This window comes from Styela clava, chromosome 1 (assembly GCF_964204865.1).
Source record: "Styela clava chromosome 1, kaStyClav1.hap1.2, whole genome shotgun sequence".
Classification (NCBI taxonomy): Eukaryota; Metazoa; Chordata; class Ascidiacea; order Stolidobranchia; family Styelidae; genus Styela; species Styela clava.
In genome coordinates, this window is record NC_135250.1 from 13,586,519 (window position 1) to 13,604,885 (window position 18,367).

The window sequence follows — 18,367 nt, forward strand, 5'->3', positions numbered from 1 at the left end:
TACCGCTAGTTAAGATTGAGACGGTAAGACTGACAATCAGGAAATTGACTGACGGAATCGTCTTGCCATTTGTGTCTGAAAGAACGTGTCATCAAAAAGTAGACCAAACAAACCGAACCTAAATAAATGTAGTTTCCTTGTTTTTTTTTGTGTAGAACGACTAGGTTTGATTTCGGCTTTTAAATCATAAATTTGGCCAAGGCGTTTTTATACTGTAATTGCGCGCAATCCTGAACAGGGGTTAATGGAGTGTGAACAACACAGTTGACGCAAATTATAGAATTACGAGCATTGTGACGCGTGGCAGCCACGTTGTTTCACACCCATTTACTGGGTATGGTTATCCATCTAAAAATAAACTTACGAATAAAACATATCAGGTGTGTTCCTATTCGCACTATATTAATAAGAGTTTTTCATTAGATTATCCTGTTGTCAATTTTAATTAGAGGCTAGAAACTCCCAAAGTGATAGTTTGAGTAACATTTTTTCATAATATTTCAAGGTTAAACAGCAAAAAAAATTCCAGTTTTTCGAAATGAATGTGAATTTCATAACTATTCACATTTGGATCATACCATGTTGATTTTTATTTTCTTAAATTAGTTTTTTAATTTCTTAGTCATACATAATTCCTAAACATTTCATAATCTATCTAGCTTATCTACAATCTAAGCAATAGTTTTTTAATATTTTACAGAAAGAAATTAATGAATTGAAGCGAAAATTATCTGATCACACTGGTCTTCGTACTCATGACATTGGGGTAGCTGGTAATCCATTATTCTCATCATCATTTTCCAATGTTAGTCTTAACGATGAAGATGAAGAATTTCATGAAATTATCAACTATCAAAGAGAAATCGGCAAATTATCTCAAGAATTAGAAGAAACTAAAAATGAGCTTCAAAAGTGGAAAGAAAAGGCGGAAAATGCCAAGGTACATCCTATAGTCATTATTAATCATCATGATCATAACTAATGGGGGTCTCAGTCGTATTTGGCGACTCTGGGTCTCTCGCGACAAACAGGCAGAAGGGCTTTGCTATCTTAGCACGCTGACAGACCTCGTGTCAGTCTGCCCTATTTTTTAATTGTGTAGTTACCTGCTTATTTTACCATAGGCAAATTTTTTTGGAAACCACTTTTTTAATGAATTGGTAATCTTGAGGAATAGATTTCTTCTGGTATCAAAGGTATGGAAATGAATGTTCTTTCTTGATATGGGAAAAATTATGAATTGGAAGGACTGTGTCTTAACTTTTATTATAGCCACTCTTTGAATTGGGGATTTTTGCCCTGTGATGCTAAAATATCAGGCCAACAACAAAAATATCTTTAGTAACTAACTATATCTTGGGTATACTAATGGTATAAATATTTGACTATATTTTATCTGGACATCTATTACATTTCTGCCAAGAACAAGTCACACCACACCTTTAACATTGTTTATTTTGAATTTGATGTGTTTGTAAAGTCCTAAATAAACCTCGTGGTTATATCTGCCTCAAATGGAAAGGCAGGTATCATTTATTGACAGAATAACATTTATTCAAAAAATCAATTCATCTTCTTTGGGCCATACTTGTGGTATTTTGTCATCATTCCTGAACAAAGTATGGGGGACAAAATAGAGTTAATTCACTGTTATCATATTCAAGAATTATGAGAAAGTTTTCACAGACATATTACAGATATTTGTTGACAGTCAAGATAAGTAAATTGGGCTTGGTAATATGTTTAGAGCGCCACATTGGCGAAAAGCTTCGATGGACAAAACACAGATGCCTTAGCCTTACTGCAATCCCGTATAAGGGTAAGTATTTGAGTGGTTGTCACTAGAATATTCACGACTTTCAACAATATAATAAAACATTTAATAAAATTATTTTTTTGTATAAGTATGACTATTTCTTAATTTTATAGTTTAAAAAAAGGTAACATTTAATAATTCCAAGATTAGAGAAGTATGAATCCAATGAGGTTAGTAATTGAAACTAATTACCGCTTTACCGGTATGTTAAATTTTATCAATTATGGTTTTGATAGAAACAAATGATATCAACTTTTTAGGAGCTTGAAGATGCACTTCGAAGAGAATCAGTTCATCACCAACAAGAGATCAGATCAATTCAAGATGCGAATAATGCAACAATCAGCAAATATCAGGAAGAGGTATAGTAATGCACATAACTTCATTTTAAATAAGATGAAAAAAATGATATTTCAGTGATATTATTATCACCTTATAAAACCAGGCAACTATCTTGTAGCAGTGCCTACCAATTAATGTATTGTATTATTATAGAGCAGTAGTTCTCAACTTTTTGTGGCTCGCGGCACCCTTACGAAGGCTTTTAGCACTCATGGCCCCCCCTGTTAATCATTCCAGTGGTATTGATAGTGTTATTTAGGTACCGGTAAGTAGAATCCAAATTCCATTATGTTCAAACAGTTCAAACAAAGTGAAAACACCCTGTGAAATAACCTTATTAAGCAATGAAACTAGGAAGAACTGGGAGTTTTTTAGTATAGTAAAAGGAAAATCAGTTCTGCGCCTAGCATTGTGGCCCTTCTCCAATCGCTCTGTGGCCCCGGATTGGCAACTGCTGTTGTATAGGTTTCATTTACGTTGGGAACATATGAATGTCATTTTAAATTTTAAAAATTCTGATTTCAATCAGATACGGACATTGAAAAGAAGTAGATCTGATCTACCTGCTTCACATGACGCCGTCGACTTAGATAAAGAAGTTCCATTCAACAATAGACAGGAAGTCGAAAATTTAACTTCAGAACTCAATTTATTAAAAGAACAAATGAGAACCAGAAATAGACAGTTACAGGTGAGTACGTCTTAAACTGTGAATTAATATGCTGTATGGTATATTGGTACGAATTTGGCATCTATATTATTTTAGTTTGGATAAACTTGTATAATAAAAAGTATTTTTTATGTAACATTTGTCTTTGAAAAATGTCATTATTTTGCTTTTGAACGAGATTGGAAATAATTTTAAGATAAAATTCTGGAGTACTAGACTAATCAGATATATTAATGGACGTAATAGTTTCTTTTTATGCAAATTTTATTTTTATTCTTATTGAACTATGATTTCTTCTACTTTGGATAGATCCAAAAGACACAAATTCAGGAATTGACAACTTCTCAAAAGGAAAAGGAAATTGAACTAGTTGAAGTAAAAGAGACTGAAACACTCTTTCGTAAAGAAAATGAAGAAATGAAAAATGAGATTGCTGAACTCACTTCAAAATGCATAGAAATGGAGCAGAATTTTGATGATGTGAAATCTGGTTAGTACATGTCAAAATTAATATATATACTTTACATTGGCGTAGCCTGAGGAGGGAATCGGGGGTCATACAACCCATCCAACCCCGCAACTGATCGAATTGATGTTTTGGTTAATGCCTCGGAAACATTGTAGTTTTTAGTTTCATTTTCAATGATCGTATACATAACATAAATGTCCATCTTTCTGAACCCAATCATCGAATATACAACTCTTACCCTGGCAATCGAACTTTATATTAATGGGAAGAGAATACCATTTCAAAACTGATACATATATGCAATATCTTCTTTTCCATAATAGCTGATTCATACAGTGACACAGGAATCTCCAACTTGTAATGGTTCAATCATGTTTTATCTCTGTACTGTTAACTGGTGATGATGCTGGTATTTGAATGATTTGTTGTAATTTTATCTTCTTCAAAATCTAACAAGTTGTGTTTTGAAACCGCGTTTCCTAGCGATGATATGGATGTTGCTAGTCATAGTTGGTTTTGCCTAGCACGCTTGAAAGAACATTGTAGGTATTTGACACCTGAATAACATTCCTATTTCATTCAAACGGTAGTCAGTGATTACTTGGTAATCTTCATTCCCATAATTCACGAGTAATCATGAAAAAGGTACTACTAGAATCTGCTTTGGTAAATATGACAAAACTTTTGTAAATATATTGCAATACAGACAAATTTGAATTCAATGGCAATAATTTCGAATATTCAAAATGCACAAGTATTTAAATCTTTTTCCCTCAAATTTAGTATCAAATTGGTCTAAACAGCTCCGATTAGAGCTGGCAAAATTTGAATTTGTTACTTTTTAAAAGATACAGTTTCACCATGCCATGAAATTTGGTTCATTAGTAATACTACTGTAGTCTAGGAATCCATTTATCATAATTATTACAGTAGAGTAGTTAACCGCTACCGAATGTCATTGAGTTCTTTTTCTCTGATTTGAAATCTAGAATTACATTATGTTCTTTCTCTTCGTAATATTGAGTTACCCTTTGTACTGTTTTGTAATACGGCATACACAGAAGAAATAAACGGTAAAGTCATCCTTTCTCGACAACGAAACACTTAAGATATAGTTTGAAAGGCGGTTAGCGATTGTTGGAAGCTGTAAAGTGTTTAGAATTGCGTAGAATGACCCACATGGGCGGATTAGTGCGACCACATCTTAGATCCTATTAATCGGAACATGTTTTAATAAAATGCAGATAGTATGGAAACTTTTTTCTTGTTGTATAATGGGCAATGGATGAGTCATGTATTCATTGAAAGATTGTCATTTATTTGTGAGACAGATAAGTAATATGCAATTACTGTTAGAATTAGTTATTTTACATGTTAGTTATCTTCCATGGAAAAAACATTCTATTATTCTGCCAAATATTTTTGTTTAATCTTAAGCTTGTTTCAATTATAATTCTCAGGTCTTTCAGAATTAATCACGAAAGCCAATATACAAGTTTTATTTGATGTTGAAAATCTTCCGGAAACTATCAAAAATATTAGCGAATCTTACTGTCATTTGGAGGAAGAAAGAACTCTTGTTTTAACCCAAAATGATGAGCAGCATGCTGAAATCGAAAAGCTCAATAACAAGGTGGCAGAACTTGAAACATTACTAAGAGAAAATGTTCAGGAGAGTGAAGCGGAGGAAGACAATTATGACATAGAATTAGCTGAATCAGATCAATGGCATAAAGAAGGGTGAGTTTTTTGTTTATATTTTTCGACTGCTTCGTAACTGCTACCAATTTACCTTTTCAAATTTTTCGCTGGGATTGATATTGCCTAGTTAATTTTAGTTTAGATTCAGGTGAGAAAGGAACACTTGACCAGCAAGGTGATTACAAATGGCTACAGTTCGATAACATTCATACATTTCTAGGTTGAATCAAGTAGCAGAAGAAGATCAAAATGTTGAACAGCAAACTGATGATGTTGAATCAGATCAGCATCAAAAAAGAAATAATCAACGATTGCCTCATCATCTCAATTTTGGTTCGTTTTATCTATTGCTAAATGTATTCAGTTTTACACGTAAAGATAGCTATCTATTTGCTTTTATATAATATCCTGTTAATGATGATTTGATAAAATATATAAAATAAATCTATAAATGTTTCAGTATAATTGTTCAGTTGGGTGGTAATAAATCTCATTTTATCTTCATCAGGTTCTCCCATCAGTCACAGTTCACCTCAAGTTGTTTCACATTCGAGACGAAGATTGCGAGAAGAAAATCAATTCTCGACACCTACAACTAATCCCGGTGATCTTACTCTCACTTTGCAAGCATTAAAGAAGCAGGTATTACAGTACTATACTAAGTAATGGATAATATTTATTTACACAAGTTTACATTGCGGTTTGGTCTTTAGATTGGTGACTTCTGCATATGGTTTGCAGAATGTTTGAAATTTTTTGAATGTTCGAATATCTTGAAATAATACATGATATGCATTTGAATTATTAATGAAACAGCTTGTCCAATGTGAACAATTTTCAACTAAAATTCCATGAGATTACTTTGCCATAATAATTCAATACTGTGGATGCATATTTTCATCTTGTGCGGTCAATTTCATTTCAGGTGGAGGACTATGAACTTGAAATTGTGCAATATGAGCAAGTTCAGAGTGAGTGGCAAGCTGAAAAGAAATCACTTCAAGAATTACTCAGCAGATATCAGAGTGACCCTGAAGGACAAGTGAGAGTTTTTTTTATATTGATTATCTACATTCTTTTGAACCAGTAGTTCCAGAAGTTGATATTTGCAGGTCGGGAGGGGGGAGCACCCGCAAGGCGCTGATACCGGTACCAACACGTAAATAAAATAAAACATAAAGTGTTGAACCATTTCACTTAAGTCCGTGGGCGATATTAAATCGTTACTCGTGCCGTAATTGGCCCATGGGACGCTTTTTTGAGAACCACTGTTTTAAACATATTGAATGATAATAACGATTTTCTTTTCAGTCATTAAATGAACCACAAGATGAGCGTGCTGTTACATTGGAAAAGTTGAAACAAGAATTGAATGAATTGCAAGAAGCTAGATGTGCCTTGGAGAAGGAAACTAACAGGCTTCAACAAGAAAAGGTAACTGCGAAACCAATGTTCATGACGTTCGAAAGATGAATAAAAACAACCATATTCGCAGATAAATTAGATGAAATCTTGTTGAACCATGCTCACTGAAAAGCTCATTAACTCTATTTGATGAAGATTTAAGTTCAAATATAAATATTGATAAGAGATTGTGTCTTGGAAAACTATAATCTTGGTGGCAGTAGAGTTTAAAGGCCACGAATTTCTATTCAATTTGATTACCTATATTGGCAATGTACTTACCTTGTGACGAAATTACTGTGAATCATATTATTACATAGGTAGTTTGATTAGGTAGCTGTAAATAATTTAATTGGAGAAAATATTGGTGTTTCATTCAGGAACAGTTACAAGTTGCAACTAAGAATCTTGAAGAAGAATTGAATGAATCGATATCAGAAACACAAACTCAAAAAGGTAATTTTTGCAATATATAGGGCAAGATTTTAAGATTGCAAACCCGGCAGTTATAAAATGTTGTTTGTCATTAGTTGTTTGAAATATAAGCCCCTGTACTTGGACTAATCTTACGACACTTTTTTAAAATAAAAATGTTCAAAATTTAAAGATATCATCTCATTAAAGAAGTAAATATTTATTTATCTATTACTAATTTATTTCGTATTCCTGAAGAATACATGTAAATCAAATATAACTGACACAGCAGTTTATTTGATCATCATAATTTGTGACATTGTTCCACAATATCTTCAACTTTAAAAACTAACAAACTAAATTTCTGGATATATACAGTCATATTTACCCTTTTTTTTTAAATAATATTCAATAATTTAGTAGATCTATTAACAGCAATAGAACCTTTCATTTTGGTTTTTAATGTTTGATATTTCAGTCTATTTCAGTAATAAAACAATATCTTTCCAATTTGACAGTTCTGAAATTTGAAAATGCAATTTTGGTCTATTCTGTGGTCTACAGTAATTGAGGATATTAAAATATCACAACCCGATTCATCATATTATGTTCACTCAAAATCAAGCATGATTCATCGATGAGCATTGATCTATTTTTTTTTTTTGAATAATATATGGTCTCATGCTTGACTAAATTTTGAAACGCTTGGTTTTATAGCTGTTTGACTGATGTCTTTAACAATTCAGTAAATTGTGATTGATATATCAATTAAATGGGCGGCTTATTTTTATAGAGGATGATGTCGATACAATTTTTGTTCGGTCCAATATTTTCGTTTTGATATTTTATGGAAATATCATTTTATGAGCCATTTCTGAAAGATGCTGGCTCGATAATTTCTGTATTCTGTTTAATTAGATTTTATTAAAATTTAAATGCAGGAAATGCTCAAAAAATTTTATTCGAAATTCAATTCGGAAGTGTCCAAATATGTGGTAACAGACTCTTTACATCAGCACTGTTATTGCAAGGATTTTAACTAAACATAAGGTTTTAAAACAAATAGACTGAACAAATCAGATTAAAAATATTTGACTGTGGTAGGTAGCTCTCGCATCTTGGTTTTGGTAATCTATCATAAGCTGGTATAGAATATGCCATCATCACCATTCCTATGTAGACAGGGCAGTACAATATAAGTAAAAAGTATTTCTTCATATATTATAATATCGCACCTGCATCTTTCTTCTTTGTTACTATTGTATCCACTTGAAACTGTAGACCTCATTTTTGAAGTACTTGAGAGTTGTGTAATGTTTTGTTTGCCTCGTTATAATTAAAGCAAATAGCAAGAAAAGTCGTTTAGTCTCCATATTTGCTGCCGTATATTCTCATAGGCGGGATATAAGAATGATGTATTCAATTTTAAATAATATCTATTTGTTGGACTTTTTCAGTTATTCAGTAATAAAACTGCAGAAGATATCTGTTTCCAAGGATAGTATGTTTTCTAACACCTATTCCATTTTATTAGATCAAACGGACTCACTGAGACATCAATTGGACAAATTTGAGAACGAAAAAGAAAAATTGCAAGCGGCATACGATGTACTTACCCAAGAATTGAATAAAAGCAGGTATTTGAAAAAGCTATTTACATAAATATTTTTAATTCTAATATCAGAGATATTGAATAATCATAAATGGATAGGATATCTGAAATTTAGTTTGGTGTTCTGAAAATTGAGAGAAAATTGAGAATTGAGCACTATTTTGGATAATGCATAGATAGACAAACTATCATAACTTATCAAAAAATTAAAATTTACCTCTAAAGGGAGGAAAAGAATGATTTAAATGAAGCTCTCGATGCCCTTGATACTCAACATCAGGATGAGATGGCACAACTACTCACAGTGAGAGATGATCTGAAGGAACAACTCAAATCTACCAAGCTTCAACTTGAGGAAGAAAAAGTATGTCAAATTGTTAATATTTGAATTTGAGGGAATTCCCTTATTTATCTATGATCTTTTTATCAGGTGTCTGGAGAAAAACTGTCAAATGACCTAGATAATACAAAAATGCAACTGGCGGATGTCTCACAAAATAACAATGAATGTTCCCAGGAAAATGATGATGAAATTTCTTCTCTGAACTTGAAATTATCGAAGCTTGAGTCAGAAAAGAATGACATCGAATTGAAACTCAAAAACTATGTAATAAGTATGGAAAAGTTACAAAATGAGAATGAGAAAAAATTATCTGTCATTGAAGAACTCAAACAAACTCTCAATAAAGTTGAAAAAGAAAAGCAATTCTTTGATGAAAAACACACTCAACTTGAGGAAGATATAAGACAGAAGAATGGTGAGCTAGCAGATGTTAGAGTAAAATTGCAAGAACTTGAGCGTCATCATGAGAATATGAAACAGAGTCACTTGCAATTAGAAAAAGCACTTCAAGTCAAAGAAGGTCTTCTCGAAGATACTCAAGTCGAGAAAAATGAAACTGAGAAATGTTCTTCTTCTGAAATTTCTCGCTTGCATGAAGAAATTGAAAGTCTCGGAACAGAGTTGGAAAATGCTGGCAGAGAAATGGCAGAATTTCAATCTTCTCACATGGAAGAGAAAAAGAAAATTTTGAAAGATAATCAGGACTTGATTAAAAATATCGAAGATGGTTTTCAAGTAAAATTAAAAGCACTTTATGACGAACAAGAAGTATTTAAAAAGGAAGCTGCTGCAACTGAGAAGGTCTATAAAGACAAGATTGAACATTTGGAAAAAATAAACTTTAATCTTCAGAAGCAAATGGAAAAGAATGAAAATGAAGCTTTCCAACAATCGGCGACAATCAGTCATGACAATGATGAGTTGATACAAAACCTCCAATCAAAATACTCAAATATTACAGATCAGTACAATGCACTTTTAGATGATCATAATGCACTTATAAGTTCTTTTCAAACAGAACGAGCATCTTTGGAAAACAAGTTTAAATTAGAAACGGATGGAAAAATACAACTACAAAAAGAGTGTTCAGAACTAAAAAATTTATTACAAAAAGCCAAAGATAGCGAAACGGGTTTGCTTTCTGAATTAAGTACTTTGAGGGTTGAGTTGGAACAAGCAAAGCAAAAAATTGACTTTCTTTCTGAAATTGAAAATGTTCTTGTAAAAAAAAACAACGATATCGATTCAGATCAAGCCGAAAATAGCGCTTTGCAGACTCTTCGTGAAGAATATGAAGAAAAGTTGAATCGGCAATTGACAGAAATTGATAATTTGAAGATGAGGTTATCACTTGAGTCGCAACATCCCAGTGCAAGGTGGTTGAAACATTATTTTTTAACGTCTTGAGTATAATTTTGGGGTGTTTAAAACGTCAAGTTAATAAAGAAAATTGCCTTTTTCATTCCAATTATTTTTGGACATAAAGAGCAACTATGGATCGTTTTGATATTATGTTGTTGTGAAAAAATCGCTTTTTTATTCAACTACTGGACCAATTGCTTTGTAATTTTCAGTGATTGAAGATTGTATTCTTTGCCTAAAAGCTATCACTTTTATTTATTTCGAATATTCCTGTGGGCTCGATGGGATCTTCGAAGTTTTGTGTGATGATATCATCAAAATTAAAAACTATGTGCCATGATTCCGTGATCACATCTCAGTAATCTGGTTGTCAGACTACCGGTACTGTAAAAGATTTAATACTACTTTGTTTTGTTCATATATTTGAGCATTCCTTTTATTAATTTTAGCAATACATCATGAAGTGGAATTAATATTTATTTCCATCTTAGGCCTGAGATGAACTTGGAGAAATTATTGAACTCTATCGATGGGCAAGACATTGCTGGTTTGGAAAAATCTGATCTTTCAAAAGATGATATTGGGTTATTGTTGCAGTTGGTGAAAGGTAATTAATTGTTATTTTCGTAAGTATAAACAAAATATATTTCTTTATTTCAAAAGTTTTTTTCCAAATCATTGTTATTAAGGACTCAACAGAGTATTAATTTGAATAGGTTCATATGATATTTGTGTTAATGATGAAATTACATTAGACTCGAAACTTCATTGAACTTAGTGAACATTATTTTATATCAAAATTTACAATTCTTTCAAACTATTTTGTATTTTGCAATTTGATAAATCCTTCATCGATGAATGTCAACAGACTCAACATTATGAACAAGATATCATTTCAATTTTTCCCAAGATTTGAGTAGATCTCACCTTCAGATAATTATTTTTAAAGTTTTACTCATCATTTCAAGATCATCTGAATGGTTCCTATGTTATTTTTATTAACTCTTCATTTATTTCACCAACAGAACGAGATGAAGTCATTTCAATGTTGACTCAACGTCGTTCTGAAGAAGATAGTAATACGATGGCTTCGGTTGCAGAAATCAGGAGATTGGAAGATGAGAACCGTGCACTCACTGCCGACAAAGATCAGATTTTAGCTGTGATTTCTGAAAAAACGAAAGAAAATAAAAAGCTGAAAGACGAAGCTCATAAAATGATGGGAATTGTTGCTGAAAGCAATGCTGCTCTCCAGAAGGTATATTTTTTGAAGTGACACCTAAACATTCTTATCATATGTATCTAATTCGGCTCGGCGGTGTGGCGCATCGTGTTAAGCGTCAAGTATACGCTTGCAACTGCACCTCTGATTACTCTGTGTGGGTTTGCAGGTTCGAATCACATGCAGGGATAGTTATGTGAGAGAGGATTGATGGACTCCTCGCTACCGCAGTGTGGTTCACGTAACCGCTGGTCGGTTAAGGCTTTCTCCACCATCAAATAACTGGCAAATAAAAAACAAATAACTGGCTAAATAAACCCGTAACCTTCATGGACTGGTAACCGGACGAGAGACCATGGTTTGCCATATGATCAAGCCGTCTTATCAGCTTTCATCTCTCCCAAGATAAATATGCAAATCCTATCCTAATTTGCGCTATATATAATCTTATTGCAGGTACAACAAGAAAATATGGCACTTCTTGCAAAGTATGAAGGTTATGATAGAGAGATGACAAAAGAAGCTGTTGGAAAGCTATCTAGATTAGTTACAGAGAAAGAACTGGAAATAGAATCTTTAAAACAGAAATGTGGAACATTGTTAGAAGTTCTTCAGCAACAACCAACTACTGGGGGTAAGTGGAGTCTTTGGCCAGACCACCTGTTACAGTCAAACTTGGCAATTACAAATTCAGGGTGCTCCCGAAGTATTTGTACCAAGATGGCGCACAACCTGATCATAGTATGTGTACCAGGTTAGAATTCAGGTTGTGCGTCATCTTGGTACACATACTTCCGGAGCGCCAATTTCAAAACCCCCCCCTTTGAAAATTCCTGGCTACACCCCTGATCTGTGGTTCGCCATATGATCGCCCCTCTCCCCTGGGATAAATATGTAAATCCTATCCTACCTGACCAATTCCTCTCGAATTTAGTTTTAAAGATGGGAGTGCCTCCTACAATAGAAGCTAAACCATCACATGTAAATTGGACCGCCTGTATATTTTCTATAATCTTTTTCCTGCTGTCTTTTCAGGTTCTGTGCCAGACAAAAATGCTGTATCTGGTCAACAAGTACAAAATCTAATCAGAGATAAAGAAACACTTACAGGCCAGGTATACCTAATTACTGTATCTTTGAGCTTAAAGTCATAGATGTGTGCTTGTATAATTTTTCATTGGCTCATGCATATATAAAGTACTTTTCGATACCTTTCTTTATATCATTACCCTTTGTTTTAGGTCCAACAACTTTTAACTGAAAGAAACCACTTGGTGGCACTCCTAAACCAACGGCAAGTTGAGGTTGAGCAAGTCAGAGGGGAAGTTGTAAAAGCTTCAGAAGCACTCAAACATGACTCTGACAACAACTCTAAATTGCAAATCGATTATGGAAATCTCGTTCATGATTACGAGCAAACTCAAATGAAATTGTCGTCGATGCAAAGAGACTTGTTTCCACTTCGAGAAAAAATGATAGAACTTGAGGTAAGTGCCGTTTAAAAAACTGCAAAACTTTTCCAGAGGCAGAAGAAAGTCGATAAGACGGCTTAATAGCTTTCGAGAGCATGGACTTGATGGTGGAGGAAGCCCTAATCGACCAGCGGGTATGTGTACCACCCTACGACAACAAGGGTCTAGCAATCCTCTCGTACATAAATTTCTCTGCATGGGATTCGAACCTGCAAATCCACACAGGGTATTCAGAGGTGCTGTGTGAGCATATTTCTAACGATTAGCATGATGCGCCACACCGCCGAGCCTATCTCGAATTCAGCCAAAAGTCGAAATGCCCTAGCTATGACAAATCAAATACTGATCGAAGTGGCTTGGAAGCAAGTGAAGATGTTTTTGGTATCATTGCATTTTGAGTACAATACAAATAAATATTGCTCTGTAAATCATGGTGAACTATTTTTTCATTCATGCATAAATGGGTACCTCATCTTCATCCATCATTATTTGCCATTTATTTAAGCAGTAGGATCGTGGGTTATCAGAATATTTTGAAAAAAAAATCAAATTTAAATTCAGAATATAAAACAAGCATTGTTGAAAAAGTTGGATGATGACACTGCAGTCAAGTTGGTGTCTGAGGATTTTCAAATGTCTTCCAGAGATAAAAATGAAGATAGAAGTGCTACTGATAACTCAAGTCAAGGTTATACAGGTACAACAATGCAACCACCCCATTTTATTAGACCATGCTAAGAAAAAATTCACTCTGCTAGGCTGTCGCTTGTGTAGTTGAAGAATTTAAAGTCACTTTAGAATAGGATTTACATATTTATCCCAGGGGAGAGGAAAACCGATAAAACGGCTCAATCATATGGCGAACCACAGCCTCTCGTCCGGTTACCAGTTCATGTCGGTATTGGATTAGTTGCCAGTTATTTTGATTTCGGGAGCATGAACTTGATGGTGAAGGAAGCTGCAACCGACCAGCGGTTACGTGAACCACCCTACTGCGGCGAGGAGTCAAGCAATCCTCTCGCACATAATTATCCCTGTATGGAATTGGAACATGTGAACTCATGTGTTGGCATGCATATTCCTAACGCTTAGCACGATGTGTCACACTGCCCTAACGCTCAGCACGATGTGTCACACCGCCGGGCCTTGAGTGTATTCAATAATTCAAGATTACCATTCTATTCTCGATGTAATGCGCTTGGTATGGTATTCTGAACTTTGAAGATTCCTGATCGTTCAAATACTGTAATTTGTCTTATATGCCAGCTTGTATATATGAATAATTTTCAACAACAAAGCAATTACATGTTTGCAGCCACATCAAGCAGTGAAATGAGGAATTTGAAGGAAAGTTTGAAACAAAAACAAGATCTTGTTGATCAAGTAACACAAGAGAGTACAAAGAAAAGTATTGAGGTCTGTTGATATTATACAATGATATTTCCTAATAGAGTTCCAATATGACTAGAAGTGGGGTACTCCCATAGCGTGGGTACCAGATTAGAGTTAGGCCATAATTTTATTCCGATTTTCCTTATTTTAGTTCTATTACAAGCTCAGGGAATGTCTGTGTTAGCCAAGTGAATATACCCCCTGCCCATAAGCTTCAATCCCTTTACACAACTTGATGTAAAGTAGGCGAACAAAATTAGTTACCTCCATATTTGTCCATATTGGTATTGGAGCACCAGAAGTGGTAGTCAATTACTTCTTGGAATAAGAAGTTGTTTTTGCTATGGTTTTTAGATTGTTTACCATTGTTAGTTATAATCATTTCTTTTGTTAACAGATTGAAAAATTGATAAATGACTCAAAAGAAAAAGATTTGTTGATTCATTCTCTAACAGAAGCAAAAACAAGATCTGAAAAAGATTTGATGGCGAAATTAAACGAAGTCGAAATTTTACGGAAATCGGTAGAAAATTTAAGAGAACAGGTATTGTCACAACTACAATGCCTTGCCCATATATGGGAAGATGTATAATTTAATCGAGTGGTTCTCAAACTTTTTAAGCTGTGCCTCCTTTTAAGAATTTGTGAAGTCTCGCACCCCAGCTCAAAAATAACTAGCTAACAATAAGCTACAATACCAGATAGTAAGGCGAAAGTATGTTCTATTCAAAAAACATGTTAAAAATATGTAGATGGAACGTAAATAATGAAATAAATGAAAAGTTTCGAAATGTAAATATTCAAAATAAGGCGGGCAAGTTCAAATCCAACAAATACTTTTATTTTCAATCAGCTTCACGGCCCCTCAAAAAGTTGTCTATGCCCCCCTTGTTGGACGCGCCCACCGTTTGAGAAGCACTGATTTAATCAAAATGGTAAACAAAAAAATTCTAATGTTCTGATCATCAATTTTCAGGTTGCTGGTTTGAGTAAGAATTGTGAAGAGGCGAGATCGGAAGTGAGAGATTACTCAAGTCGATTATCAGAAAAGGATGCGGAATCTCGAGCATTTCAAGTATGCCTTACTCTATTATTAAACTTTTTCTAATCAATAAATTTTAACCAGTAAATGGACTGTTACATACTCCTGAAGTCAACTTATTTATAAACTATTTTGTAAAGTTTTCACTGGTAAAATATTAAAAAATTAAATAATTATTAAATTAATTAATTAAAAATATTATAAAATATTTTAAGCGAGGAATTATGTTACAGAAAAAACTCTAGGAATTCAATCATTGGCAATTGCCATTTTATCATTTGTTGAGATATATCTAGTGGTATGATTCAAATTTTTTGTCAACCGGTTCTGAAAAGTGATATTTTTCAGCCGGTGCTGTTGCAAAAAGTCATGGTTTATTCAGTAATGCTGACCGGTTCGCTGATCTCATAAAATTCGTGAGACGGTTCTATAGAACCGGTGCGAACCGGCTGAATCCCACCACTGAATATATCCCATTTTATAATTTTCTTTATAATGTAATATATTAATACCGGCAACTACCCTTATTTGCGATTTCTTGTTTTGAACTCATTACGCTCGATCAGTGCCATTTTTTCATCTAAATGATCATCATTTTAAATCAGGAAACAAATGGGCAGTTGTCAATGTTGCTTAAAGAAAAGGAATATGAAGTTGAAAATGCTCGTGAAAAATGTAAGAGACTACAAGAGATGGCACAACAAAATCGACAGGTTTGTATTATCTTGTGAATGGCAATAGGTAATTCGATATTTTGGTTTCCTAACATTCATTTGGATCTCTGCGCTAGGAGACCTTTATTCTCAGTCGTTCTGTCTGTCTGTTTGTTAGTGTATCTGTCTGTCTGTTTGTGTTTCGAAGCTGTAGCGTCTTTACGACTGGACCGATCTGCATAAAATTTCATATGTGGGATATCCTGTCACCCTAGTTATGTGCGTTTCACCGAAAGTCCGGATTGATGTTCCGTTTCCATGACTGCAGCGAAAAAACGCTCCGATCGTTGAAAATATTCATTTCTTCTCATAAATTTTCACCATCTCCTTGTCAACCAAGTAAAATATTAAAATCCCGAGAATGCTACCCTCCACAGAAGAAAATACTCATTCGGACATCCCGAACTGTTACCATTCAATTTCTGACAGAAATATGTTTTCAATGGCTATTTGCTTAAATAATTTTTTTAATTTTTTGATAATTTGTCTGTTTCAAAGTTTCCATTGGTGTTTATTTCATTTATATCTAGCATTGACTTTATTGTTATTTTTACACATTAAATCTAGGGAGAAGAGTCCGAATCACAGAAGTTGTTGGTTGAATTGGATAGTGCAAAACAAATGTTAATTGCTGCTCGACATGAGAGAGATCAGGTACATTTAGAATATATATTGATTGCGTTGAATTATGTGCTCTCAATCCTGCGTTCCCCATACTTGGGGTTTCGGATTAGGGTTGCTATTTCGGGACCATATTTGACCTCCCGGGGTCTCGATTTTCACACGAGATTAAAAAAATTAAAAACACACAAAAAATATTATAAGCAGTCATGTTTATTGAAACTGACCCGAAAAACATGAGAGCATCGAGAGTCATCATGACAATTTCTGATTTTGTTCAGAAAATGCACACTCAGCCGCAACTGACGTAGGTTTGATTGTGTTTAGTGCATACAATTTTCGAAATGTACAGTAAATTTGTTTTAGAATAACAATACGTCCCAAATTAAATCCTTGAAATATATTCAAAATAATTCGGGATTGGGAAAAAGTCAAAAATCCCGGGATTCCGGGATTGTGACACTACTTCAGATATGGTATCTTACTGTGTGCATGGCATCTTGCGTTGATTATTTTATCACTTACTTTTGGGTTAACCTAAATGATACTTACTTTCGAGTTAATTCTTTGAATTATAAGTCTTAACAAATAACTTGAAATCATGTTATGTCATTAACTAGGTCATGTTATCATTGAAACAACGGAAACTAGAATCGAACAAATACTCAGAAGAGGCAAGAGCTTTGAGAGAAAAGGAAACTAAGCTTGAATCGGAACTCTCTCGACTACGCAATCATTTAATACAGGTTTGAATATTTTAACTGAAAACTTGACTTAAATTATCCTGACATAAATATCTGATTACTTTCATATTAGATAAAGAACAATAAATATGTCTAAATTTAGCAACGGCCAAGGATACCTTAGACCAGAGGTTCTCAAACTTTTGGTGTTTTGGAGCTTGTGAAGAGGGCCATGAGGAGGATTAATATTCACGGAGCCCCACAATAGATTTTGAAAAATAAAAACAAAAAACACTACTTACCACTTAATGTTCCTGAGTAAATCAAAATTACCTTATGTAATGAATCGGATGTATTTGCCACTGTCCAATTTTATTGAGGCTATTATTGCTTCTTTGGACAGTTCTTAAAATTGTCAGTATGTTCATGAGTAAACGAATAGCTCGCGAGAGACCCTGGTTTCTCTAATGGAGCCCTGGGGCTCCTTATGGAGCACTTTGATAACCTATGGCTTGCCTTAGACAACCTTTTGGTCATTTTTCAGTATCTTTAAAACGAAGCTTGTGATTAAATTTAAATACAGAAAAATTTAAAAATTATTAAATGATTTTTAGGTCGAAGAAGTTTATACTCAAGAAGCAATGCTTGCCGAAGAACGAGAAAATAACCTTAAGGAACAATTGCAGCAAACTCGATCAACAAATATGGCGACACGGGAGGCGAGTGAACAGACACAACAACAAGCGGAAAGTCTGCAAGAACAGTTGCGAACTGCAATAGCTCAGAGGGATCAGGCTATCCAACAACTCCAGGTTGGAAAAATTGACAATAGCAAAATTTATGAAAAAAAGTATATAGAAGTACATGATTTAGTCATTCGAAAGCAGTGGTTCCTAAAGTTAATTGACCGGGGGCCAAAATTAGATGCGAAATGATATTCGTGGGCCAGGGGACGCAAGGTATAATTAATATACCAGTATAATTGGATTGTTTCGAACATACACATGCTTAAACTACAATTGGCGATATTTAGAATGCAAAAAGGTAAGAACATGATCAGGCTATCACTTATGTTTGGCAGGCCATATC

At 34.0% G+C, this 18,367-nt stretch overlaps 1 protein-coding gene across 1 annotated transcript in view; it reads left to right on the top strand.

Annotated features, from left to right (window-relative positions):
* Positions 1–18,367, top strand: part of LOC120338216 (uncharacterized) — a 35,401-nt gene that overhangs the window by 11,605 nt on the left and 5,429 nt on the right. The window contains exons 4-30 of the mRNA XM_039406170.2: positions 701–940; positions 1,748–1,819; positions 2,077–2,178; positions 2,688–2,849; positions 3,138–3,318; positions 4,758–5,037; positions 5,219–5,331; positions 5,507–5,640; positions 5,924–6,040; positions 6,310–6,432; positions 6,783–6,858; positions 8,351–8,453; positions 8,654–8,792; positions 8,859–10,147; positions 10,625–10,740; positions 11,159–11,391; positions 11,812–11,989; positions 12,391–12,470; positions 12,597–12,842; positions 13,389–13,524; positions 14,143–14,243; positions 14,617–14,763; positions 15,196–15,294; positions 15,867–15,974; positions 16,542–16,628; positions 17,216–17,341; positions 17,893–18,090. Coding sequence (XP_039262104.2) covers positions 701–940; positions 1,748–1,819; positions 2,077–2,178; positions 2,688–2,849; positions 3,138–3,318; positions 4,758–5,037; positions 5,219–5,331; positions 5,507–5,640; positions 5,924–6,040; positions 6,310–6,432; positions 6,783–6,858; positions 8,351–8,453; positions 8,654–8,792; positions 8,859–10,147; positions 10,625–10,740; positions 11,159–11,391; positions 11,812–11,989; positions 12,391–12,470; positions 12,597–12,842; positions 13,389–13,524; positions 14,143–14,243; positions 14,617–14,763; positions 15,196–15,294; positions 15,867–15,974; positions 16,542–16,628; positions 17,216–17,341; positions 17,893–18,090 — 4,986 coding nt within the window. The remainder of the gene's footprint in view (positions 1–700; positions 941–1,747; positions 1,820–2,076; positions 2,179–2,687; positions 2,850–3,137; positions 3,319–4,757; positions 5,038–5,218; positions 5,332–5,506; positions 5,641–5,923; positions 6,041–6,309; positions 6,433–6,782; positions 6,859–8,350; positions 8,454–8,653; positions 8,793–8,858; positions 10,148–10,624; positions 10,741–11,158; positions 11,392–11,811; positions 11,990–12,390; positions 12,471–12,596; positions 12,843–13,388; positions 13,525–14,142; positions 14,244–14,616; positions 14,764–15,195; positions 15,295–15,866; positions 15,975–16,541; positions 16,629–17,215; positions 17,342–17,892; positions 18,091–18,367) is intronic.